The 27,501-nt window shown below is 38.3% G+C and overlaps 2 protein-coding genes and 1 long non-coding RNA gene across 6 annotated transcripts in view; 1 reads left to right on the plus strand and 2 right to left on the minus strand.

The window, feature by feature from the left end:
- Positions 1 to 2,775, plus strand: part of MXI1 (MAX interactor 1, dimerization protein) — a 92,775-nt gene extending 90,000 nt beyond the window's left edge. For all 3 annotated transcript variants that reach the window (XM_025274149.3, XM_006043920.4, XM_006043921.4), the window contains one exon: positions 235 to 2,775. In XM_025274149.3, coding sequence (XP_025129934.1) covers positions 235 to 398 — 164 coding nt within the window. In that variant the 3' untranslated portion in view covers positions 399 to 2,775. The remainder of the gene's footprint in view (positions 1 to 234) is intronic.
- A 5,926-nt stretch (positions 2,776 to 8,701) lies between these two features.
- On the minus strand, positions 8,702 to 19,956 carry SMNDC1 (survival motor neuron domain containing 1). 2 transcript variants are annotated; one of them, XM_006043922.4, is made up of 6 exons: positions 19,743 to 19,956; positions 18,509 to 18,628; positions 13,398 to 13,540; positions 12,618 to 12,779; positions 10,406 to 10,559; positions 8,702 to 9,957 (listed from the first exon to the last, which is right to left on the minus strand). In XM_006043922.4, exons 2-6 carry the CDS (start codon positions 18,626 to 18,628, stop codon positions 9,820 to 9,822), a joined length of 717 nt encoding a protein of 238 aa, XP_006043984.1. In that variant the 5' UTR covers positions 19,743 to 19,956; the 3' UTR covers positions 8,702 to 9,819. The 2 variants fall into 2 exon arrangements, with proteins under 2 accessions (XP_006043984.1, XP_006043985.1); XM_006043923.4 differs by lacking the exon at positions 19,743 to 19,956 and adding an exon at positions 15,658 to 15,847.
- A 1,260-nt stretch (positions 19,957 to 21,216) lies between these two features.
- On the minus strand, positions 21,217 to 22,382 carry LOC112581595. The gene is made up of 2 exons (XR_003106197.2): positions 22,308 to 22,382; positions 21,217 to 21,380 (listed from the first exon to the last, which is right to left on the minus strand). It is a non-coding gene; the product is annotated as an uncharacterized LOC112581595 (long non-coding RNA).
- Between the last annotated feature and the right edge of the window lie 5,119 nt (positions 22,383 to 27,501).

Here is a 27,501-nt window from a genome sequence, read left to right on the forward strand (position 1 = left end):
CGTCAAAAGCTTTAGTAAACTTGCTGCATAAATTGAGACCACCACTGTATACCAGACATTTCTTTGCAAATACATCCGTTTCTCATCTTCGGTTCCTTCTGTTCTTAAGAGATCGCTGATAACAGTTTGTATAATAATTCCTTTATACTACAAAAAGTAATTACTTTTCCTCATGCCCTGTTAGTTCTTGCAAGTGCACATATACTAATGTTCCTCCTTTTTTCCCTTTGGCAGAGGAGATTGAAGTGGATGTTGAAAGCACAGAGTTCTCCCATGGAGAAGTGGACAATATCAGTACCACCAGCATCAGTGACATTGATGACCACAGCAGCCTGCAGAGTATTGGGAGTGACGAGGGTTACTCCAGTGCCAGTGTCAAACTTTCGTTCACTTCCTAGAACCCAGCATGACATGACAGTGCAGGGCGAAGTATTCACTGGGCCAATTCAATCCAAACAATCTCTTAAATTGGGTTCATGATGCAGTCTCCTCTTTAAAGCTAAGCAAAACTATACTTGAACAAGAGTCGAGAGACCTCTATTTAAGCAAATACTTAGCAAAAAGTGGGGCAGAGCCTCCCCTGCAGAACAAATATTCATATTTGAAAATCACAGTTTCTAATGGCAGCAGAAAATATATGTGAAATTTTCTCAATTTGATTTAGTTGATTTGAAAGAGGACACTGGAGATTACATCCTCTTTTTCTTTTCTAGTTTGCTCCTATCATATTGAGTAGACACATTTAAGGATGGGATTATGAACCCTTCCCGAGCTCTTTGGTCCTAACAACAAACAAGAATCAAACCTATAGTAAAGACAAGATAATCAGGCATTAATCTTGGATAGCTAAAAAGCTATTAAAACAGCCTAGGACAGCTTATCATGAAGCCTGTGGATGATCAATTCTTTATAAAAAGGGGAAAAAAAAAAAAAAAAAAGCTCATTTCATGCTCTGCAAAAGGAGAGACTCGCATGAAGCCTTTTGAAAGGGATCATCATGCAGCTCAGCTTTCTGTTGGATTCCATGCTAAGCAAGCTAACCTTATCCTGCATTGTTAGCACTAGGGCACCCAATCGCCAGCTCTACAGTCAGCCGCCCTTAGGCCCTTGGGGCAGTCCCTGTGCGTGACAGCGTCTACCACGCAGGGCCTGATTTTGGATTGAGGGGCCAGAAGGAAAAAGCTCCACGTGCCTCCGTGTCTGCGTGGGCCAGAAGAGTTGTACACGCAGATTAGCAGGCCAAGGTCTGAGCCACGGCAGCATTTTTATTTCAGATTTTGATAACTGTTTGTATGTGTTGAAAACCAAAATGACATCTTTTTAAAGCTTGTCCATAAAAAACATAGACGTCTTTTATAGTGTAAAACACATGGGAAAAAAATCATCTATTTTGATGCAGCATTTGATAATGATAAAACACCTCACACCTCACTCTTTATAGTGCACAAAATGAATGAGGTCTGGGCTAAGTAGAAAAAAGGTCAGTGGTGTTTTTGTTCTCTTTTAGAATCATTACCTTTTATCATCTCTTAACCATCTGATATCTATAGTAGACACACTATCATAGTTAACATAGTTAAGTTTGGCACTTGTCTCATTTTAATGTAAAGATCTGCTTCCATTTCCTACAGGCAGTCTCTCTCCTTCCTCACAGCCCCATTGTGCAGGTGCTATTGTTGCTCGTCAATATTTTCAGAAATGTTATTTTAAGTGAAATTTCTAGCCTGCACTTTGATGTCATGTGTTCCCCTTTGTCTTTCAAGCTCCAAGGTTCTCCCCAGCCCTCCCCCTTATGCTGGGAAGCCTTGGAGACCTTACCCTGACTCTTTGGACTTTGTATACTTTAAATAATTTAACTACCCTTAATTACTTAAAAAAGGAAAAAAAAAGCTTTATGATTTTCATAACTTATTGCTGATTTTAATGGGTTAATTTCAGTCCTGTAGTTTTATTTTGTTTAGATAGGGCTGGGCAAGGAAAAAGAAAATAAAGACAACCATATTTAGCAGTGCAGTTGAGTTGTGTGTATGTTAAACTATCCTTTGTAAGTAGCACTTTTAACAGCTCTCACTGCTTCTATATATGAAGTGAACCATCTTGGTCATACACAAGGCCTCATCATATACTTATTTGTTCTTGTGCTCTTCCTGTGCCTCCAGAAATATTTTATCCTTGATTGTGGTATGTTTGAGTGAAAGAAATTCTTTGAAGTAGATGTGTGAAAAACTGCATGCCTTTAGAAGCCCCTTATTAGAACTTGCTACTTCAGGTGCTGGGGACTTAATGCAAAACATGGTAAAAGAAATTTGTTTCTGTGTTCCAGGTAAATTATTTCTGGTTTCATTTATAATTACTCCTGGCCAAGTCAAAATATTCCTCTATATGCTTACTTTTGACTTTCCCAAGGGAGACAGTTTGAAGACTCTGCTAACTACCATGGAAAGTAAATGGAAGCCAGTGACAGAGTTTCTGTTTTGTTATTCCCATGGCATTCACTTCAATCACTTGCCTAGGGCTGGAATTTGGGACTTCATTTAGGTGAACTTGAGGCGCTGCCATTTTGCTGTATATGTAAGGATGGTGGGCTGGGAAGCCTTTGTCACAAACCTATAGGACCTATTTCAACTGCCCCCTAAACTACTCCTTCCCTGAATTTGTTTCCTTTGGGGGAAGGGGATGGATTGTATGATGAATAAGTATTAATTTTTTAAAAGACAAACTGACTTTGAAGATACAAAAAGTTAACCACAAGAAATAAAAATTGTGAATGAAGAATACCCGAGTGCTTTTTGTACCACCCTTCTCGATGAAGGAAAAAATACGAATGAACATCCACACCTTGAGAGGCAAATCTCTTTCAGTGTCCATGTTGAGACTACTTCAGTGGTCGGAATTAATGACAGTTTAAAGTCATTGCCATTTCCTGTTCTACAGTTTTAGAACAGGTGCCTTCTTGACTGATAATTCCATATAACCTAACTGCAGATGGTTTAACGTACCAAATTTTAATTTCTTCAGGCAGGACACAAAGCCATTTATCATTATCTGTTCTCCAAATAACTTTTTAGGGAATCCCTTTGGCTATATACTATTATTCAAATTGAAAACCAGTCTGGAGGGTCCCACTTAATCCTCACTAACCTGAGTTAACACTGCCCCCTATATAAAAGATCTGCGTGCTATGATGTGTGCTCACTCACTCACTCATGGCTGACTCTCTGCAACCCTAAGGACTGTTGCCTGCTAGGCTCCTCTGTCCATGGGATTTCCCAGGCAAGAATACTGGAGTAGGTTGCCATGTCCTTTTCCAGGGGATCTTCCTGACCCAGGGATCGAACCCATTTCTCTTGCGTCTCCCACATTATCAGGTGGATTCTTTACCACTAGTGCCACCTGGGAAACAACAACAGCTTTTAGTACTATGAAGGGATTTTAAAAGGCAGTGAGAATTACTGAGGCAAAGCTTCTACACCTAAGGCCACATGGACAGTTTCCTGGGTCATTTCTCTTGAGAACTGTTTACCCTCTAGGTAAAAGTTTACCAACTGTTTACCCTCCTGGTAAAGGTTTTTTCGAGGGTTTGTTTTCTTCCACTTAGTCCTTTTCCTATTATCCTTCCACCTTGAAATATTCCATAGCCCCTTCCAAAAATTGCATAATAGAAGAAGGGTTTTGGCTACATTTAAATAACAGTTCTAACATTTGCTACGGATGCTGGGCAAGTTACTAAATTACTTCATGGAGACTGTTTCCTCCTGAAAAAGTTGTTAAAAATACTACCTCTATTTTGAAAGACTGTTAAGGATTAAAACTGATATAGGTAATTCAACCCCACCCCAACAATCTAGGGGCTTGTAGCACCTAGATTTAGAGGTATATACTCCTCTACTTTCTCTGATGAAGTCGCTTAGTCATGTCTGACTTTTTGTGACCCCGTGGACTGTAGCCTACCAGGCTTCTCCATCCATGGGATTTTCCAGGTAAGAATACTGGAGTGGGTTACCATTTCCTTCTCCAGGGGATCTTCCCGACCCAGGGATTGAACCCAGGTCTCCCACATTGGAGGCAGATGCTTTAACCTCTGAGCTACCAGGGAAGATATTCTCTTCATCTTGAATCCTGAACTTTAGTTATTCTGACTCTGGGTCTTCCCAAAAAAGATTATTAATAAAATGGTTCATTTCCACAATTCTGTGGCAGGTTATACATTTTAAGACGTAAACTTTGACATCCCATAGAAATTTTTAAATAAAGGCTTTGTAAGAGTCATGTTATCATTGGTTTTAGTGATTACCTGGTCTTCCTAAAAAAAAAAAAAAAAAGGACCTGAGTTTGAGTATGTTATACACTGATAGTAACTGCTGCATAATAAATTGAGTGCACCAGTTAATATTTTAGTGCTTGCCTCACCATGAAAAAGAATCTTATTGGCCTATGTACTAGATCTAACAGGAAACTAGTCTTCTTATGGAATACATCTGATTCTTTTAAATAATAAGTGTAGATCAAAACAGAGTACTGGTTGGCAGCTTCAGTTCTTCCGTTTTACCTTTGTGCTCAGTAACCCAGTTGTGTCCGACTGTCTGCAGGCTCATGGACTGTAGCCTGCCAGGCTCCTCTGCCCATGGAATTTTCCAGGCAAGAATGCTGGAGCAGGTTGCCATGTACTTCTCCAGATAATCTGAGCCAGGGTGTTGAGCCAGAGTCTCTTTCGTCTCCTGCACTGGCAGGCAGATTCTTTACCACTAGTGCCACCTGGGAAACCCTTTACCTTTTCATACAGTAATCAATTATTAGGGGAAATGACTTAAAATGAAAATGAAGCTCTTTTAAAGTTTTGCCAACTTCCTATAATTTTGGAATTTTCTATTTTCTCAAGCTCTTAGCTATGGAGGATGCTTATAAGTCTTTACCAGTAGGACAATAATTGGTATATTCTAGATTTTCACACTAGGGCACAGAATAGCACTGTAAAAACACAAAAGCCATAAAATACCTCTAACATGTATATAATAAAAATTTAAGAAGTCAATTGTTTCTAAATTAGCAGCTTCATCACACTCTGAAAGCTAGGTCAACTAAACTTGACAGTGCTTTTGGAGGGAAAAACTGGGCAAAAGAACCAAACGAATTCTTACTCCTCCTTCCCACATACTTTTGGGCAACAAACAACTGGACAACTGGACAATTACCATCTATTAAAGACTAGCCTAGCTGCAGATCGCAGACTTCAACACTAGTTTTCCAAAGTCAAGTGTTTGCTCCCAAGTCAAGTGTTTCCTCCAAGCCTGAATTGTTTCTGTGGTCAGAAATTCACTGCATCTTGCTAAAGTGAGTTACAGGGCTTAAAAGGGGGAAAAAACAAATGCACATCAGTTCCACCAAAAAAAGCAAAGTCATGAGCCAGCAAAATAATGATGATGATTTTGGGGCCTCAAGTTGAGAAAGTAGCTCTTCAAACATTAAAAAAAAAAACCTTTTCTTCTAATGAGCATAACCATAGCTTCTTTAGCTGTGCTCTTTAAAATTAACTGGGGAAACAAACTACAATTTTAATAATTCCAGTAATAAGTGTGTACTGGTTCTGTAAAAATAAACTGGTCAAGTGCTTGGTGGAAGTAAACTGCCAGGTTTTTTTTTTTTTCCCCAGCAACTAAAAGATGACTTAAGTATCCAAAATTTGGTATTTTTAGTAAGTTCACCTGTCAACTACCAGAAGCCCAGCATTCTTCTCGGATCTGCTTTTCCCTGCTCAAGGCACACACAAAGAAACTTAGGTTGGTGCAGAAGTAATTGCGATTCTGCCTTGTTGACCTTTTTTGTTTGACATTGGAATACATTCTTAATCATTTTAGTGTGCATTTCATGCTTTTGTTTTTTTGCTAGTGACTCATTACTTGCTGTTTATTTTATATTTTAGACTATGGAAATAATACTAAGACAAAAAGCAATTTGAGCGATTTTCTTATTTGAGTTCAAAATGGGTTGTAAAGCAACAGAGACAACTCACAACAGTACATCTGGCCCAGGAACTTCTAATGAACCTACAGAGCAATGATGGTTTAAGAAGTGTTGCAAAGGAAGAAAGAGCCTTGAAGATGAGAAGTGCAGGGGCCAGCCATCAGAAGTTGACAACGACCAACTGAGAGCCATCATTGAAACTGATTCTCTTACAAGTACATGAGAAATTGCCAAGGAACTCCACATCGACCATCCCTATGGTCATTCAGCATTTGAAGCACATTGGAAAGGCGAGAAAGCTTGGTAAATGGGTGCCTCATGCACTGCCCACAAAATCAAAAACTACTGTTTTGAAGTATTGCCTTCTCTTATTCTATGCAACAACAAACCATTTCTCAAGATTGTGACATGATGAAAAGTGCATTTTATATGATAACCAGTGATGACCAGCTCAGTGATTGGACTAAGAACCTCCAAAGCAGCTCTCAGAGCCAAACCTGCACCCTAAAAAGGTCATGGTCACTGTTTGGTGGTCTGCTGCCAGTCTGATGCACTACAGCTTTCTGAATCTTGGCGAAACCATTACATTTGAGAAGTATGCTCAGCAAATTGATGTGATGCACCAAAAACTGCAACTCCTACAGCTAGCATTTGTCAACTGCCAGTAACTGCCTAATAACTGCCAAGCTGCACAACCACTTTAAAAGTTGAATGAACTGGGCTATGAAGTTTTGCCTCAGCCTCCTTATTCACCTGACCTCTGGCCAACCAGATACCACTTTGAGAATCCTGATGATTTTTTTTGCAGAGAATATACTCCCACGAGCAGCAGGAGGCAGAAAATGCTTTCCAAGAACTCGTTAAATGCCAAGGCTTGGATTTTTATGCCAAGAATAAACTTATTTCTCATTGGCAAAAATGTGTTCATTGTAATCGTTCCTATTTTGATTAATAAAGATGTGTTTGACCCTCTGGAGAAGGAAATGGCAACCTACTCCAGTATCCTTGCCTGGAAAATCCCATGGACGGAGGAGCCTGGTAGGCTATGGTCTAAGGGGGTCGCAAAGAGTCGGACACAACTGAGCTAGTTCACTTTCACCCCCTAGTTACGACTTAAAATTCAAGGTCCAAAACCGCAATTGCATTTGCACCAACTTAATATATACGTAAGCTGAAAGGTAAGTGAAGACCCTCACAGAAATCCAACACCTTCATCTGTGTTTTTTTTTTTTTTTTATACTTACTCTGGCTAGGCCAAAACAAATTCATAGAAAATCAATAATGGTTTCTGAACCTCTTGAGATGTTTCTTAAGAGTACATTTATATAGATATGCTTAAAAAAAAAAAAAGATCATAGTATAAGGGGATTCAGTAACTTTGGTTTTGTTTAAACTACGGTATTACCTGTTATTTTACCTGCTATGCTCTTCCTCTCCACTGCAGTAAAAATTCAGTTTAACTTGCAACTCAAAAATCCTAGATATAAAGAATGTTTACATTTACTACTGAACTTGTCAATTATCATTTATACTACTTGGTGGTTTCACAGTATAATACAAATACTTAATACAATCCAGTGCATGTTTATTGAACTCTTAAGTATTTTAACAAATACAAAACCTTATTGGTTTTAATAGATTTTCTTCCTTCTTTTGTATTTCAGTTAATACCAAGTTGAAGCAAAAATTCAAATCAAAGCTTTAAAAATACGTGGCTTAATTTTAAGTGGTATTTTTCACCTTATATAATCACAATCTACAGACATTACACAACTTAAAAACTATGAATTTCCTTTGTCACTTAAGTTTTCCCTTGCTATTTTAAAGGCAGACACAGCATTAAAACTGCACTGCAATGGAAAGCCACACACATATGCACACCCTTCACTGTGGAAAAAACAAGCGTTTTTAAAAATGAGTTGTTACATCAAACGGATGTATTTCATTTTGGTTTGCAGAAAATTGCCACAACTAAAATTTAAAATTGTTTTTTTGGGGGCAGGTTTTAAGACTGTCCTTCCCTTGAAACAGTCAATAGCAAAGTCAAATGTTAAGTTCTGAGAAGACAAATGCAACCATAGCCACAAGGGGGCCATTAAGTATGGTTCAGTCCATCAGTTTCAAAGGTTCAAGTCCCCTTTCTTGACAAGCAGGGAAACTCTACATTAAATTTTGTAACAACCCTTCATAAGACCAAGCATCATATTTGATTTTAGAAAACTGAGAGGTTAACCACCTGCATTTGTAAAATACTATTGGTATCATGCTTCTCACTAAGCATTTCTCAACTTACGAGACAGGTCTCCCCAGGATTCCTAATTTTTAAGTTTAGTCCAGAGATACTATCATCATCCTGCAAATAGGATTTCTCAAAGGGTCACATCTAGATCTTTGACACAAGAGCTCCTGGTTTCATGCCATATGCCTATTTGTAAAAGGAAGGCCCATAGGGCCAAAGGTGGCACAGGTCTACCAAAAAATTAAAATTCACAAAATAAAAAATTTTATTTTCTCCTTCTACCAAAAATTTACAAACATCTCTATTAAACACAGCCCTTAAAATAAAAAGGAAACTAGTTTGTCCTTTAGGATCCAATTTCTTATGTCCAATATAAGGAGTACATAAAGATTTACCGAAACCTTTATTACTTACTCAATATTCTTTTCTGTGGAAATGATGTATGCTTAATCACTGTATCAATGCTGGCAGCTAAGACTTTACCTATCGGTTAACACACCCTGGAGATTTTAAAAACACTTTATTTAATAAAAGTTAAACATACAAAAACTGAAATTAACACACATCTTAAAAATCATCTTCTTCCACTAATAGGAGGACCCTTTCCTATGCATATATTTGGCTTAAACTCAACTCAGGATAATTGTGAAGTTCACTTACCAACAAACGCTGACAACTTGATCTAGTTAACAAAAATTATAAACTCAGCTACATGAACATAATATACAGGGAAATTATGGTCAGATTAATGCACAAGAAATACAGTAAATTTTTAATGATGAAACATTCAGTACTCTTGTTCATTAATTTAGCCTTGGTTTTTTACAAAAATAGTATCTACATTGTATACAGGGCTATACATCAGCTTTTTGTTTTCTCATATAAACATTACACATCCAAAAAATGTCACCACTACCGTAAGTGAAAATCAACACAGGAGGAAAGCAAACATACAAAAAAAAAAAGAACATTAGAAAAGGTAGCTGGTCCTAAACATGGTTTCTTACGTAAAACTAAAATTCAATGAAAAGAATAAAGAGCTGGATCAATTTTAGAGATGGCCTAATAGGCTTAGGAAGCAAGTTATTGAGAAAAACCTCAAAAAAGAAAACTTTGCCATTTACCAATTAACCTAGTTTTAGGTTAATTGGGCAACAGCTAAATTTAAGTTGAAGATAAGAAAAACAATGAAGAGAAATTCTTTTTAGCACATTGGTATTTTGTCTTGATGTTCCAGGGAATTGCTAGAGTATGTGGCAAGTTCAAAGCATCTGGAAATTCCCAGTTAGAACTTTACAAAAAGTATTTACCATCCATTAAGTGGGTACCTGATACTAGGAAGATGAATAATTCATTTAAGTGCTGTATTTATGCAGCATTTATCTAGAAAAGTTGCTTTATCCAATAAACTTTGAGGAAACTGGTAGTAGTAATGAAAAAAAAGTTTAAATGAGTAGCAGTTATTAATTGCAATTTCAAGTTTCATTCTATTGAAGTCAAACAATGACAACAATGGTATCTTCTTTACTCATCTAACAAATAATTTACCTTTAGAAAAATATAAGGATAAAAAGGTAAATGTAAAGCCCTGCAGAGATGAAATCCAACAGTTTTTCTGATTATTGAGGCATCAAATGCCTAACATTGTATTTAGAGGTATCTTGATACTGTGTCATAGGTTTATCAGCAATTCCACAAGTTCCTACTCCAACTTTGCCAGTTACACTCTCGGGTGAAGCAAAAATACTCCTCTTTACCTAGAGAGAGAAAAAAAAAAGAATTCTTGATTGGTTTTGGAAAAAACTAAAATTTCAAAATATGCCTTTAAGGAAAAGTACATCAAGAAAACTTGAGTGATCAAAAAATCCTCCAGTGATACCCAACATAAGTAAGGTTCAATACACTCTAAGTGGTATGTAAGATAGCACACAGGTTTTCAGATTTTAGTTGATAAAATAAAATAACCTAGATCTTTTATAATTCCTAATATAAATTCATTCACAGTGCTTCCACTGCAGAGACAGTGGCTAATGGGGATATTTTATATTCAGTAAGTCAAAAAGAAGATTAAAGAGGATTCTGAATTCAAGATCCAGTTGTATTTTTTTAAATCTCATTGAACCTCCTTTTTCATTTTAAAGTTATTTTAATGACAGCCACGCTCTGCAAGTTTACAAAGTATGTATGATGAAAGGATTTACTAACCTGGCCTTTTTTGTTTTTAGAATAGGCTCTGTTGTTGAACTGTTGCCATTTTACCTTCTGGTCCTCTCTTTCTTGTTCAAGTTCTTTTATTCTCTGTGCTTTCTTCAAAGCTTTCTTCTTTTTATATTCACGCTGCTGGGCAATCATTTCTTTTCTGTGTGGACAGAACAGGTAAATGTCAATTCAAAATGACCTCAACTAAAAGATGACTTCAGTGCAACCCCTCTCCCGCCAAAGAAACCCCAAAATCGAGTAAGTTTACACACTTTTCCCTCCATAAATAAAAGCACTAACGTCAATGCCAATCACTCAGGACTAGTAATAAATAAATGTTATTTGGAATATACGGTATCCGTGGAAGCTTTTAAACAACTGTAGTAATCTATTACCCATTTAAATCCAATATTTCAACTGACTTTTAATTTGTCATTTACATAGCTTTTACAAGTTTTGTTTCAAGAAAAAGATGAGTTTCAACATGTAAAGCTAACTAAACCTTCATCAAATTTTAAATGGGCAGTTACCAAGTATGATATGCTGCTGCATTTGGAAAATGCAAAGATTCAATGTAGACAAAACTATTTCATCTAGATTAGAAGAGCTCAGCAGCACAAAGGGAAATCATAGCTAGCAATTCTTAAAACAAAAACAACTAGGGTTTTCCAATCAGAGCCTAAAAGTTCTCTCAGTAATTCCTGCTAAGTTAACACTTATCACCAAAGGAATGAATACAGAGGTATTCAAAATGAGGTAATACGATTCAGACTTCTCTGTATCATATAATCACTTCCATGAAATACGGTTTTTACACAATGTCAAAGACTAAAAACAGAAATCTCATGTTGTTCTACAATTTATTTTTCTTATTGGGATGCTTAAATCAAATGTTGTTGTTAATAGATGATATATTTTCCCAAATTCAAATATATCTGAAAACAAGTAGACAAATCAAAAGATGGCAAACTTCTGCATAAATATGCAGAAGTTAACTGAAAACTGTTAATTCCATCTCCTTAAGAACTCTCAAACCATACACAGCTCCATCCTTACTGCTACTCCCTTGGTTCAGGTCACCATCATCTTATACCCGGATGATAGCAGTAGCTGCCTTCTCTCTGCTGCCAGTAATCACTCAAAAGTTCAAATATGAACATATCAAATCCTCTCCACTTGAAATGCATTAGTGGCTTTCTAGCTCTTTATGATCTGGCCTCTACCTTTCTAACCTCTTTCTCTTGTTAAGCTACCCACCCTCAAGCCCCAAGTTTTTAACAAAAGGATTTCTTTCTGTTACTTCTATGTTCCTCCCCATTTTTTGGTTTTAAATGTAAATCTTACTTCTTGTTTAACTTACTTGTTAAGTCATGTCTGATTCTTTGCAACCCCACAAACTACAGCCCACCAGGCTCCTCTGTCCATGGAATTTCCCCAAGAATACTGGAGTGGGTGGCCATTTCCTTCTCCAGGGGATCTTCCTGACCCAGGGATCGAACCCATATCTCCTGCACTGGCAAGGAGGTCTTTATCACTGAGCCACCAAGAAAGCCTATGTGTCAAGAACTGTGCCACAAGTTTTACTCAAGCTATAAATGAATCCTTACAACCCCATAACAGAGATACTACTATCCCTGATTTATAGATGAGAAATCAGAAGGTAAGCAGCTTGCTCAAAATCATACCTTCTAGTTCATTAACTGGCCAACATCTGTCCTTTTCAAATCTCAATTTACATGTCATTTCCTCCAAGAAATTTGCCCTCATGACAAAAATGCAGCTTGTTACCTTTTCTTTGTTCTCTAAAAGTATCTGTTGTGTTTCCTCCATTACTTCTACACTCAAGTTCTTCTTTAATTATGTGTCTATTCTTCAGATTGTAAACGCAGTTAGGACAAGGCCTGTTTTGGTCTTCTTTGCTGTGGTGGAACCCAGAACCTGGTTTACTGAGACATACTCTTAATTTTACTCTTAATCTTAAGATATCCTCTTAATAAATATGTATTAAATGCCTAAGCAGGAACCCCAAAATGTCTTCACTTTACCTAGGTATACGTATTAACAGACACCATTAACCATACACTGCTAACCTTCAAAACAATTGTAAACAGTATTATAACTTTCTTACCCTAATCTAGCCTGCACAGATTCTACAGACAACCTCAAATACCCAAATGAGGAAGATTACATTTAAAATGCTAAAGTCAAAGTCACTTACTTTGACATGGGTTTGTTGCCGCTGTCCTCCTTTGCCTTCCTTCCTTCTTCTACAGGCTTGAGGTTCAACAGTGGAGTCACTTCAGCATTGCCATAGCCAGCAAAAGTGATTGCAGCGGTGCCGTTTTCCTCATCTATCTCCTCAATCTCCGCTTCATAACACCTGTAAAGATATCATGGCTGTAAGCAGGTGAGTAAAGGTTTAATACTCAGCCTATAAGACTTATACTGCAGTGATTCAACTATTAAATGTGTCTAAAATGAAACTTAATACAATCAAATGTCCCTTTGGCAAAGATAATACAAAAAAGCAGCTAGAGTTAGCCACTGGCTTTTTAGGAAGGAAGTCCCAATCAAAATATTGCCCGGGAAGTCTCTGACAGATCTACTCAATGTGTTTTAGTCAATTTCTGTGAGAAAACATACTTCTTATATCAATCAATTCAATATATGTGCTTCAAGGAAGTCTAAGAGAGCCAACCATTACTCAATGTTCAACCCAAGGGAAAAAGAACTTATAGACTGTATTAAAATAAAGAAAATCCATTCACTTTCCTCTATTTCATGTCTATTTCCTCTAGCATCCAAGCCATTCTTCTGCCCTAAAACTTACTCTAAAGCTAAAAACTATAGTAATGGTAACCATCCAAGAATCAAATTGGTTGTGTAAGTCGTATCAGCCATATAAAGACCAAACTAGAGTCGTTCAAGCTGAATAAAAATCACCTTACCATTGTACTTTACTAGTTCATGTTATAGTTAGTTTTTTTTCTACACTTACTGTCCATCTTCACTCCAGATTGCCATACACTTGTCTCCTACTTTCCATGAATGAGTGGGCTGAGTAGAAGCAAAGCTGTCTGAACTTGCCAGAGTTTCAGAAGGCTGAGTTGACAGAAGGTCTTTGGTTAGTTCAATAACCTCCTAAAAAGGAAAAACAAAAACCATTATCTTTATAATTCACATTGTCACCTACTTTCAACAAGCAAGTTCTTTCAGTTTTTGGTAACAGCTCTCATACCATGTAGCACTCATTAACTACTCTACACATATTTATTTGCAGTTCATAACGATACTATGATGTAGATACAGTGATTATCCCATGTAGAGACTAAAACATTTTATACAGTGGTGGTGGGACTTAAACCTAGCCAGTTGCCTTTCAATTTAATTAACCTCTAATACTAACAGAAATACAGTGAACTTGAATTTACACTGTACATTATTTTTATGCACCTATTTTAGCTAAAGAGATCTCTCTAAAGGTGAGAAATAGTCAACTCTAAGGCACTGAACTAGATTCAAGATCCCTTTTATCTCATTATCACTGTCACATGTATTTAATTCCAATGAACTTTTTATAGGGCACTGCTTGGCAGTAGTATTAACTGACTAGCCAACAGGGATGCTCTCCCTGCAAAAAAAATAAAATAAGCCCCCCAAAACTTGAAGGAGCATTATTAGTAATAAAAATGTTCCTGCTCATATGTATTTCTACTACAATACTATAGGCATGTATAAAAAAACAGTAGTTTTTCTATTCATTTATTATAATACTTACCCCATCTGGGTAAGCAAATTACCAAGTCAGATTTTAAATATCCCAATACTATAATGTTAAACACATTAGCACAGCTTCAACTAAAAGGAAAAAGTAAAATAAATATAACACACAGGTAGGTAAAGCCTTTCTGTGTGACAAACACATTTTCTAACTTACACTTGCTGCTGCTGCTGCTGCAGTCGCTTCAGTCGTGTCCGACTCTGTGCAACCCCAGAGACGGCAGCCCACCAGACTCCCCCGTCCCTGGGATTCTCCAGGCAAGAACACTGGAGTGGGTTGCCATTTCCTTCTCCAAAGCATGAAAGTGAAAAGTGAAAGGGAAGTCGCTTAGTCGTATGCGACTCTTAGCGACCCCATGAACTGCAGCCTGCCAGGCTCCTCCGTCCATGGGATTTTCCAGGCAAGAGTACTGGAGTGGGGTGCCATTGCCTTCTCCGCTTACACTTACTGACTTCATTCAAAGGTGTTTGGTGGAGTTGGTTAAAAAACTTAATAAAAACAAACTGATAGATTCTGATTCTGCTACCAATCCGCTATATTTTTATTCTGATGAAGACTCATCCTTTGCTGTTGCACACAAAATACCTTAAACATCACACTGTATGTTTTGGGAGAAAAATGAGCGAAGTTACACTCTGTATTCAGTTTCTCCTGGCTCCCACTGAGGTTTAATAATAGGCAAGCAAGTGAAATAGTACTTCTCTCCTTTTAAATCTTCCCAACTAGTTCTTAAAAACTTATATTTGAGCCTTAAGGACAACAACAACAAAAAGGATTATTAAAGCCCTTGGAGAAAGATCAGTTTTATGAATAAAAAAATTTTACAAATGAAAATACTAGAAGACTCAGATTTAAGTTAAAAATTCAGTAGATTAATATCTTTCATGAAATTTTATTAGGTGCCAAAGAGCCATTCAAATACCTTTTGATTAAAACAATCCTTTGCAAATAAGCAAGGGATGTCCAAATAAATAGATGATGTACTACACAAAGAAGGAGAGTAAATTATCCAGTCTTGTTTTTAATTAACCACTTTTAGCACTAGGAATGTAACCCAGTAAGTCTGACTCAATAGCCTACGTAATTCCTATCATTAAATAATTCAATTTAACTAGGGATCATTGGCCTACTAATGCACAAACATGAAGTCTGTGTTTTTAGATCTCAATATTTAGAACTCTACTTCTCTTAGAATAAAACATCTTTCCACTATGTTTTCATAAGAAAATACATTTTCACCAAAGAGAAGGGTCCTGAAAAGCTGTGGTTATAATTTCCAGGGCCCTGCACTGAAAAGACATTTTTAAAAATCAAGAGCATTTATCTCTAGCTGTCTTTTCACTTTGCCATGTTGTACATACCCCTCCCAACAATTATGAAGACCCTTCTAAATGTCTTTTTTTAATTCACATGTGCATATGGACCAAAGTATTATAAATATGATTTCATGTATGAGGGAGTTCTTAAAGGTACATACCATTAATTACTTTTCCTCCCCCAAGTCTGAGTTCTGAAACTGCTCCTTCATTGACAGATGGGCAGCAGTTACAGTTATCGGCAATTCCAGGAAGCATCAGATGTTGTGATCTACATATCAGCAGGTCAAAGGGGGTGCACTCAAGCACTCTGCTTACTGAAGGAAGGCGTTTCGGGGATGCAGAGAGCCACTGTAATATATGAGACAAGTGACTTGACCCCTGCCTCCTTTAGAACCAGTTTATTCAGCAAAACAGCCTAATAAATTGACTATGATTATCACAGACTGCCTGGGGAACTAGTCAACTAGCTAGCCTGGATTTTTACTAAACTCACTTCTTTAAAGTGAAAAAAGAAAACAAATTAGGATTTCAGAAGACTGATTTGCTGCCTATTGAGTAACTTTATATGAAAGACAGTGTGTTAAGAGATAAACATAGAAGCCTTACTGGCAAAATGAAAGTCACTGGAAAAAATGCAGAAAAAGGATTCTGCATAAATGAAACTGCAAACAAATTCTTAACCAGAGTAAGGATATTCCATAAAAGGAACACAAAAAAATAAAGGAGACTACAAACTCGGTCATCAGTCTGAGAAGACTTTTCAGCAAATATAAAAGGTAGAATTAAATACCAATGGCACAAGGCATATCCTAGAAAACAAGGAAGGAAAAGGATTTTTTAAAAAACAAAAACCTATGACAAAATAGAAGCTGTAGCTATAGTCAATGGAGATAACAATTACTAGACGGAAGCAGATAGCAAAATATTTTTCAGAATTTTATCTAATGTTAAACGATGTGTTCCATCTTTGAGTAGTTTTCAGTTCAAAAACAAAACTATACCTAGTAACCAAAACGACTGTTTTCCATGAGAGGAAAAGAATTTGAGGTCAAGATTGGTCGGGAAAAACATTCTCTGTTATTGCTAACTGAAGTGTTAGAACGTGCACTTCTAAATCTGTGCCATCTGATAAGGTAGCCACATATGGTTACTTAAATAAAATTAAAAATTCAGTGTTTCAGCCATCCTAGTCTTTTTCCAAGTATTCAATAGCCCCATGTACCTAGCAGCTATAATATTGCACAGCAGATATAGAACATTTCCATCACCACAGAAAGTTCTATCAGACAATGTTTTTCAAAATGGTTATTTAAAAAAGAATATTTTACAGAACGACCTCCAGGTCATCATTAACTGAACCCTAAGTAAGCCATTTACCTGGTTACTTCAATGCCTACAACAATGGTCTCCCTCCCTATAGTACTTCCACTATAGATCATGTCCTAACACAATTCTGCCCAGACTCTGAAATGTATTCCAGAACTACTAAAATACCAAGACTCATAATAGTGCTGTCTTCACTCCCAACTCCCCACTCCACCAGTTCCACATATACCCCTCCCTCTTATTGCCAATTAAATACAGGAAGCAAAGTATACAACACTGGCACAATGTTTTACTTTCTTCAAAAGGAAAAAGGACTGCTTTTAAGTTGGTTTTTAATAAAAGAGAGAGAGAGAGATGGGGGTAGGTCAGGCTCTCTAAGACAAGCAGAAAGTTGGCCTGAGATGGGAGAAACTGCTCCTAAAACATTTTTTCTTACTGACCAGCTCCCTGAAACCCACTGGCCTAACTTCTACATACTGAAGAGAAGCCTTGGTTTCTGTATTTTTTTTAAAAATAACATACTATTGCAACTTCATGCACGTCTATCCTAAATCCAGAAATTGAACCTGAAAATATTCAACTCATTTAAATTATGCCCAGGTAAGCTTTTAGAATTGTGAATCTGGACCCCATTTCAAATAAGTTTTGTTTGTTTGCAGTTCTACTGTCCCTAAAATATTGATCATTTTAATTGGCAAGAGGATGATATAAACAGAGAGAAATGATATGTAGTATGAAGATGATTCGAGTTGTTTTAAATCAGTGAAGATAAGTCATCTAATCAAAACATCTTTTAAAACTCTCCAAAAAATCAGATTCAGAATTAGATGAAAGCCATGGATATTTACAAATATTATATACGGTGTTTTATTAATCAACCTAGTGTTCTGAGAAATAACAGGTATTTACTTCTATGGTTTTATGTTTGTCTTGAAATCCCAGAGCAAGTTTTAAAAAGCCGGTTTCATACTTACTGCTCTTCCAGGACAAAAGGAACACATTAAATTCAGATCGCCTTTTTACATAGATTCGGTTTAATTTCAAGTTGCTAACAAGTGTCAATAATTATATATAAGACCTGGCCTTAAGTTCAGACATTATGTAACATTTATGCAGAAGACAAACATCTCTTTAGGTATTTTTATGTGTTTTCAACACAGGCACTAGAGCTAGCTTTGTTACACTTACACACACACACAGGATCTCTGGCACAGGTGCTGTATTTTATTTTCAAAGAAATCTTGTGGCATTGAAAAGAATCTGATATAATCTGATTAAGTTATATTTTCCTCCTTCAATTTTAGTTACCCTTTGAAGTAAAATTCCTTTTCCAGGTCTTTAAAAACAGAAATGTTATCCACTGTCAAGTTATACGTACCTCTTTTTCTAGAGTGATAGTGACTTATAAATTACTTTTAAAAATTATAAGAGCATATAAGGGTGACACAACAAAGAACAATGCTTCAGTTGTTTTGATGTACACAAACTGAGGAAGCAACCCGTCTCTTAGAAGCCATGTATGCCTCTGTGGGTGCACACATGTACACACAAGGGGTGTGAAGGGGAGAAACACTCCCTCCAAAGGTATTATGGGTACCCATAGATTCTAGGCAATAACCACTTATAAGCCACAGAAATACTCTTTTCAAGCAATGAAACTATTAAGTATTGCCCCATACTTACTTGTAAATCTTTCTTTAATTTTAGTAAATCTTCATTTTCTCCATTTCCAGACAGCGCAGCCTCAACTTGCTGGAGTTGAGCTTTGTAGCTTGCCAGCTGCTTTGCTAGATCCTCTGACATCTGGGGTGAAAATAAAGAGTAAAGTCATGAAAACAGAACCAAAAAACCAAAACATAAAAAAACATTTTTTTCCTGTCGGCCTTACCGATTTTGTTCCCAACTCCTTATAATTCACTGTGGCATAATTTATTACTACCTTTACTTTCAGGTCAGAGAAAAGCTGTGCGCCAAACCACAAACTTCAAGTATTCTGAAGATTATAAACATGTAAGATATATTCCATATAGAAACAGAAAACGAGATAAGAGGGAAAAGGAGAATAATTTCTAATTTTATTTAAACTATTAACAGGGAAGAGACACTGCGTTAGGCTCAAGGAACAGGACTGTTATATCATCACCAAAAAATAAAATAGAAGGCACTAAACTGTTGAAAGAGTTGAGGCTTCCGATTTTTAAGGGCTAAAAAGTACTTCGAAAGCCAAATATAAATGGCTTTTGGATTAACTACACAAATAACTTTCTCCACAAGAGCTATAATACGTGTGTTTAGAAACTTCTCCACAGTGCAAAAATCTTTTCAGTCACTTAAATACTGCCAATGCATTTTTCTGCAGTAAAAGAAACATCACAGATGCTCTCCTATCAGGCAATCTGAAGTACGGGCCTTTCACCAAATCCAGCTCGTACTTCTGAAAATAAGACCGGAGAGAATTCTTTTTCGCTTTATTAGCAAACGTACAGGGTTTCCGAGACCCGTCTGTGTTACAAATCCCGGCCCGGAACCTGGAAGGACTTTTTTCAAAAGGGTTGGTGAAAGCCAGGCTGCTCCCCTTCCGTCACCCTACACCTCAAAGCCCGCCACAACTAGCTCGACCATTTCAGACCCCGAAATTCCAACAGCTTCCAAGGAAACCGAAAACAAGAACGGAGCCGAGGCCCCAGGAGCCGGAGCCCCACCCGCAAACAGGCTCCGCACAGAAGGGCCGAGGGCGTCTGTAAGATGCCTCCCGCCACCAGCCCAACCCCGTTCAGGGACGCTCAGGGCTCAACTCTGCGTGGAAGAGGAGGCCGGCGCCCGGGCGTCTCCACTGCGGCCTCGGCCTCTGGCCTCCGGTTCAACTCGTGAGAGGTCGAGGCCCAGCGAGGCCTCACTGTCTCCCTCATCGCGTTACCTTGTGTGGGGCTGGGAGAGTGGCGACGGGAAGGGGTAGTGGGCAAATGAGCCCAGCGGTGGCAGCAACAGCAACAGCAGCAGCAACAAAACAGTCCGCGTCGACAACTAGTTAACCCGAGATAGAAATTCGGGTCTCAACCGGGAGTGAACTGGAGAGCACTAAAGCCGGGGACTGGAAGGAGGTATAGAAGAGGCGGGTGAAGTCTCGCGAGAGGTTAAAAATCCTCGCGAGATGTCTCTCTATTCACGTGACTCCTAGCGCCCTCTAGGCCTCCGGTCCTTAATCACGTCAGGGACGTGAAGTGGACCGCGGCGGAGTGGGGGAGGGGGAAGGGGAAAGGGCGGGGGGGGGGGGGGGGGGGGTGGTCTCATAGGTAGGAAATGACGTACTGGGATGCGCCAGGCGCCGGATGTAGGTTCGTCGTATCTTAGTTCCGGCTCGGAATGGGGAATCCGTTTGTTATTTAAGGTGTGGGCGCAGTCGGGCAAATCCTGAGGTTCCAGGGTGCTGGGTGGCGGAAAGAACCGGGTTTAATACAGTATTCATCGTAGAGGCTGGTTCTCAGAATTTGGTCCCAGCACCATCAGCATTGCCTGGTATTTATTTTTTACAGTAATTTATAATTTATTGCGAAAATAATGCACTATAAATACATACTTTCAACACCCACCTCAGACCTTTGAATCAGAAACGTTGAAGATGGGCGCAGCAGCCTGTTTCAGTAGGATACCAATGTCCGCTCGAGTGTGAGAACCACTGCTTCATATAAATAGAATAGTAAAAGTCTTAATGGCACCAGAAAGCTGATTAGATTGTGGCAGAACCTATTGGACAGTAGATTAGATTATTTAAAACCTATTTTGACTTTTCGAGGGCGGTTACCCAGGCTGAGTACCTCCCCAGGAGCAAGAGCTGTGTATCCTCCCCTTTTCCGTTTACCGTTGTGAACAAAGGCCTTTCGTGCCATTAAAAAAAAAAAAAAAACAACCTATTTTATAAGCATTCACTGGTTTTAATTAAGTTATATAGGTTAATGCCACCCGCAAGGGAACAGTCTCTTATAATCTTGAATATAAGCAGATTGTGTAAGCACTTAATGTTTAAAAATGTGTATTAAGTGTAATAATATATACTATTTATGGACGGATATACAAATCTATCTAGGGATTTGGAGTGGAACCCAAATGTTTTCACTGATTATCCTTCCTACTTTTAATCTTTCCCCCATACACATGTAATTTTCTCCAATTAAAAAAAAAACAACTAAAAAGACCTGAGACACTAAGAGGCTCTATGAATGCCAGGAAAGAAAGTTCCCTGTTTTGTTTTGTACACACACACACATCCCTCATTGAGTCAGAGAACCTGTAGAAATGAAACTAGGTCAGGTTTGTGGCAGTCAACTTGTAAGAATTGAAACTGCTGCAGAGGGCAGCCACGTGTAGCTGGAATGAAGAGGGAAGACAAACCAGAGGGGATGCCCTTTATTAAAAATATGTTAAAAACACGATGTAGTTTTTGACAGTTGCTCTTATTTTAATTGTATCTTTTAAGAACTAACGCCAGGAGGATCTTCCTTGAAAATAAACTTTACAGCTGTGTAAGTCGGTCACATAAGAACTCTTCATGAACCCCCTAGATCAGAGAACAGGAAAATATGTATAAGCTCCAATAAAGGTTTTTGATAACTTTTTGTTTTTAGGATTGATTTTAATCTCTCCTTCTGTGCAACATAGAGTATATTTGGAAAGAAAAGTTACATTGAATGTTATTAGTTCTCACAAAGAGATAACAGTTGTGTGTGCCAGGCAGCATTATAAATTCTACATGTATTCATTTATTTTTCACTATGATTTGGTGTGTTTTTAAAGACAAAACTGAAGTAAGTATAAGCTTTGACTAAGCACGATACTTCAAATAGGCGTTCTGACTTACCACCTCCTTTGAACTGTCACAATCCCCTTTCAGTGTCAGATTTTTCTTAAAACATTCTGACTCAAAATTTAATCATGTTTATTTTATAAAAAGAACAATATCTAAAACCTCTAGTTCTTTAAACCTGGTATTTTATTGAATTCAGTAAGTAAATAAAATTTAAAGATGCCACAGCTATTTCCTTTCACTCCTAAAGAAAACTAAAGCCTAGCCATGCCTTTGGAATGCACTAACTCTTTGCAGAGCGTAAAACTATGCACTAAATTCACACATTAATACATGTGGATTAAATTGGAGGTTGCATTCTTTAGCTTAGCTTTTATTATATCCCTTCACTAAAGTAGCCCCAAATTTTCCTACATTTTTGCTATCTATACAGAGGCCTAATGTGATGAGAGATGTGCACATAGTAATAATAATTATACCCTTTGCCCTTTTTAATCATCATAGGTGTTTTGAATGTTTACATGCAGATTTGTTGCAGGGCAAGCTACTGGCTTTTTCTGCCTATTGAGTATTTTAATGGGGTACAGTGCATTCAGAACATATCCCGGGATGACTCTTAGATGGTATCATCCATTTAAGTTTGATGGATAAACAACCTTGCTGATGAATGCAGTTGCTCACCTGTCAGCAATCCTGATTTGTTCAGTGAAATCCTGTATTTCACGTGTACCACCAGAGAACAGAAGGCATGCCACTAAAAACAGAAAACAAGGACTCGTTCAGTTTGAAAAGATGATAGTCTAAGCTTTTAAAAGGATCAGAAATAACAGAGTCATCAAAGTTATTCAGATCTATTTGAAAGTGATGTTTAAATGTACCCCTATTTTCTCAGTTTAACTGTACTCCTATTTTCTCAAGAATATATTCTGAGGGTAAAAAGAACAGAAACAAAAAAGTCTCAAACATCACAGATTTATTGCTAATAGTAGTATTGATAAGGTAAGATAATTTTAAAACTTTTATGTCTACTCTAGATAAAGTGAATAGTAAGTTTTGTTAGTTAAAACTCTAATAAGAGGGAAAAAATATTAAATAAATAAGAGGGAAAAAAATAAAAGAAATTTTTTTGTGAAAAGTCCTCTGGTGTTAAATTTGAATTTTGAATACATATTTCTATATTTTAGAAGTAATGTTACCCAAGTGGAGTGTGCCCATATCTTGATATCTAAATACCATTCCCTATGAAAGAAACAGTATTTCTTGGAGAAATGATGGAGTTAGGGTCTCAGGCCAGAAAAATACAACAGTGCAAACATGAACCTGGAACATCTTGCCAGAAAACAAGGAAGTGCCCCAAAACTCTTAGGATCAAATCAAAAACTCACACAACCCAGCTTGAGGGGACTGCATTGGCCAAAGATGAGTCAGTCTTGACATTAAAAGAATAATGACTATGATCAATTATCAAATCATTCAGTAAGTTCAGTTCAGTCGCTAAGTTGTGTTGGACTCTTTGCAACCCCATGGACTGCAGCATGCCAGGCCTCCATGTCCATCACCAACTCCCGGAGTTTACTCAAACTCATTTCCATTGACTCGTTGATGCCATCTAACAATCTGATCCTCTGTCATCCCCTTCTCCCACCTTCAATCTTTCCCAGCATCAGGGTCTTTTCAAATGAGTCAGTTCTTTGCATTAGGTGGCCAAAGTTTTGGAGTTTCAGCTTCAGCATCAGTCCTTCCAGTGAATATTCAGGACTGATATCCTTTAGGATGGACTAGTTGGATCTCCTTGCAGTCCAAGGGACTCTCAAGAGTTTTCTCCAACACCACAGTTCAAAAGCATCAACTCTTCAGGGCTCAGCTTTCTTTATACTCCAACTCCACATCCATACATAACTACTGGAAAAACCATAGCTTTGACTAGATGGACCTTTGTTGACAAAATAATGTCTGCTTTTTAATATGCTGTCTAGGTTGGTCATAACTTTTCTTCTAAAGAGCAAGCGTCTTTTAATTTTATGGCTGCTGTCACCATCTGCAGTGATTTTGGAGCCCAAAAAAATAAAGTCTGCCACTGTTTCCCCATCTATTTGCCATGAAGTGATGGGACCAGACGCCATGATCTTCGTTTTCTGAATGTTGAATTTAAAGCCAACTTTTTTACTCTCCTCATTCACCTTTATCAAGAGGCTCTTTAGTTCTTCTTCACTTTCTGCCATAAGTGGGGTGTCATCTGTATATCTGGGTTACTGACATTTCTCCCAGCAATCTTGATCACAGTTTGTGCTTCATCCAGTCCAGCATTTCTCAGGATGTACTCTGCATATAAGTTAAATAAGCACGGTGACAATATACAGCCTTGACATATTCCTTTCCTGATTTGGAATCAGTCTGTTGTACCCTGGAATGTGAAGTCAAGTGGGCCTTAGAAAGCATCACTATGAACAAAGCTAGTGGAGGTGATGGAATTCCAGTTGAGCTATTCCAAATCCTGAAAGATGATGCTGTGAAAGTGCTGCACTTAATATGCCAGCAAATTTGGAAAACTCAGCAGTGGCCACAGGACTGGAAAAGGTCAGTTTTCATTCCAATCCCAAAGAAAGGCAATGCCAAAGAATGCTCAAACTACCGCACAATTGCACTCATATCACACGCTAGTAAAGTAATGCTTAAAATTCTCCAAGCCAGGCTTCAGCAATATGTAAACTGTGAACTTCCAGATGTTCAAGCTGGTTTTAGAAAAGGCAGAGGAACCAGAAATCAAATTGCCAACATCCGCTGGATCATGGAAAAAGCAAGAGAGTTCCAGAAAAACATCTATTTCTGCTTTATTGACTATGCCAAAGCCTTTGACTGTGTGGATCACAATAAAATGTGGAAAATTCTGAAAGAGATGGGAATACCAGACCACCTGACCTGCCTCTTGAGAAATTTGTATGCAGGTCAGGAAGCAACAGTTAGAACTGGACATGGAACAACAGACTGGTTCCAAATAGGAAAAGGAGTTCATCAAGGCTGTATATTGTCACCCTGTTTATTTAACTTATATGCAGAGTACATCATGAGAAACGCTGGACTGGAAGAAACACAAGCTGGAATCAAGATTGCCAGGAGAAATATCAATAACCTCAGATATGCAAACGACACCACCCTATGGCAGAAAGTGAAGAGGAACTCAGAAGCCTCTTGATGACAGTGAAAGTGGAGAGTGAAAAAGTTGGCTTAAAGTTCAACATTCAGAAAACGAAGATCATGGCATCCCGTCCCATCACTTCAGTGAAAGTGGGGAAACAGTGGAAACAGTGTCAGACTTTATTTTTTGGTGCTCCAAAATCACTGCAGATGGTGACTGCAGCCATGAAATTAAAAGATGCTTACTCCTTGGAAGGAAAGTTATGACCAACCTAGATAGTATATTGAAAAACAGAGACATTACTTTGCCAACAAAGGTCCGTCTAGTCAAGGCTATGGTTTTTCCTGTGGTCATGTATGGATGTGAGAGTTGGACTGTGAAGAAGGCTGAGCGCCAAAGAATTGATGCTTTTGAATGGTGGTGTTGGAGAAGACTCTTGAGAGCCCCTTGGACTGCAAGGAGAGCCAACCAGTCCATCCTGAAGGAGATCAGCTCTGGGATTTCTTTGGAAGGAATGATGCTAAAGCTGAAACTCCAGTACTTTGGCCACCTCATGTGAAGAGTTGACTCATTGGAAAAGACTCTGATGCTGGGAGGGATTGGGGGCAAGAGGAGAAGAGGACGACAGAGGATGAGATGGCTGGATGGTATCACTGACTCGATGGACATGAGTCTGAGTGAACTCCAGGAGTTGGTGATGGACAGGGAGGCCTGGCGTGCTGCGATTCATGGGGTTGCAAAGAGTCGGACACGACTGAATGACTGATCTGATCTGATCTGATCTGTTGTTCCATGTCCAGTTTTTCTGGACATGGAATCTCCTGCTTCTCAGGAGATTTCTCAGGAGGCAGGTCAGGTGGTCTGGTATTCTGATCTCTTGAAGAATTTTCCACAGTTTATTGTGATCCACACAGTCAAAGGCTTTGGCATAGTCAATAAAGCAGAAATAGATGTTTTTCTGGAACTCTCTTGCTTTTTCAATGATCCAGTGGGTGTTGGCAATTTGATCTCTGGTTCCTCTGCCTTTTCTAGATCCAGCTTGAACATCTGGAAGTTCACGGTTCACATGTTGCTGAAGCCTGGCTTGGAGAATTTTGAGCATTATTTTACTAGCATGTGAGATGAGTGCAATTGTGTGGTAGTTTGAGCATTCTCTGGCATTGCTTTTCTTTAGGATTGGAATGAAAACTGACCTTTTCCAGTCCTGTGGCCACTGCTGAGTTTTCCAAATTTGCTGGCATATTGAGTGCAGCACTTTCACAGCATCATCTTTTAGGATTTGAAATAGCTCAACTAAAATTCCATCACCTCCACTAACTTTGTTCATAGTGATGTTTCCTAAGGCCCACTTGACTTTGCACTCCAGGATGTCTGGCTCTAGGTGAGTGATCACACCATCATGATTATCTGGGTCATGAAGATCTCTTCTGTGTAGTTCTGTAGTTATTCTTGTCACCTCTTCTTCATATCTTCTGCTTCTGTTAGGTCCATGCCATTTCTGTCCTTTATTGTGCCCATCTTTGCTTGAAATGTTCCCTTGGTATCTCTGATTTTCTTGAAGAGATCTCTAGTCTTTCCCATTCTATGGTTTCTCCTCTATTTCTTTGCATTGATCACTGAGGAAGGCTCTCATATCACTCCTTGCTATTCTTTGGAAAGAAGATATATTCAGATGGATATATCTTTCCTTTTCTCCTTTGCCTTCAGCGTCTCTTCTTTTCTCAGCTATTTGTAAGGCCTCTTCAGACAACCATTTTGCCTTTTTGCATGTATTTTTCTTGGGGTTGGTCTTGATCACGGCCTCCTGTACAATGTCACAAACCTCTGTCCATAGTTCTTCAGGCACTCTGTCTATCAGATCTAATCCCTTGTATCTGTTTGTCACTTCCACTGTATCATCGTAAGGGATTTGATTTAGGTCATACCTGAATGGTCTAGTGGTTTTCCCTAGTTTCTTCTGTTTAAGTTTGAATTTGGCAATAAGGAGTTTATGATCTGGGCCACAGTCAGCTCCCAGTCTTGTTTTTACTGACTGTATTGAGCTTCTCCATCTTTGGCTGCAGAGAATATAATCACTCTGATTTCAGTATTGACTATCTGGTGATGTCCATGGGTAGAGTCGTCTCTTGTGTTGTTGGAAGAGGGTGTATGCTATGACCAGTGCCTTCTCTTGGCAAAACTCGTTAGCCATTGTCCTGCTTCATTTTGTACTCCATTGCCAAACTTGCCTGTTACTTCAGGTATCTCTTGACTTCTTACTTTTGCATTCCAGTCCCTATGATGAAAAGGACATCATTTTTCGGTGTTAGTTCTAGAAGGTCTTGTAGGTCATCATAGAACCATTCAACTTCAGCTTCTTTGGCATTAGTGGTTGGGGCACTGGAGAAGAGAATGGCCACTGGAGAAGGGAATGGCAAACCACTTCAGTATTCTTGCCTTGAGAACCCCATGAACAGTATGAAAAGGTAAAAATATACAACACTGAATGATGAACACCCCAGGCCAGTAGGTGCCCAATATGCTACTGGAGATCAGTGGAGAAGTAAGTCCAGAAAAACGAAGAATGAAGAAATGGAGCCAAAGCGAAAACAACACCCAGCTGTGGATGTGACTGATGTTGGAAGTAAAGTCTGATGCTGTAAAGAACAATATTGCATAGGAACGTGGAATGTTAGGTCCATGAATCAAGGAAAATTGGAAGTGGTGAAATAGGAGATGGCAAGAGTGAACATCGACATT

This window comes from Bubalus bubalis, chromosome 23, assembly GCF_019923935.1.
Source record: "Bubalus bubalis isolate 160015118507 breed Murrah chromosome 23, NDDB_SH_1, whole genome shotgun sequence".
Taxonomy (NCBI): Eukaryota; Metazoa; Chordata; class Mammalia; order Artiodactyla; family Bovidae; genus Bubalus; species Bubalus bubalis.

Coding starts and splice junctions, on each gene's coding strand:
- SMNDC1 (XM_006043922.4), bottom strand. CDS start 18,628: ATGTCAGAGGATCTAGCAAAGCAGCTGGCAAGCTACAAAGCTCAACTC. Junction 13,541..18,508: donor AATTAAAGAAAGATTTACAA/GTAAGTATGGGG, acceptor TTTCCTTTTTAG/GAGGTTATTGAACTAACCAA. Junction 9,958..10,405: donor CTAAAAACAAAAAAGGCCAG/GTTAGTAAATCC, acceptor TTCTCTCTCTAG/GTAAAGAGGAGTATTTTTGC.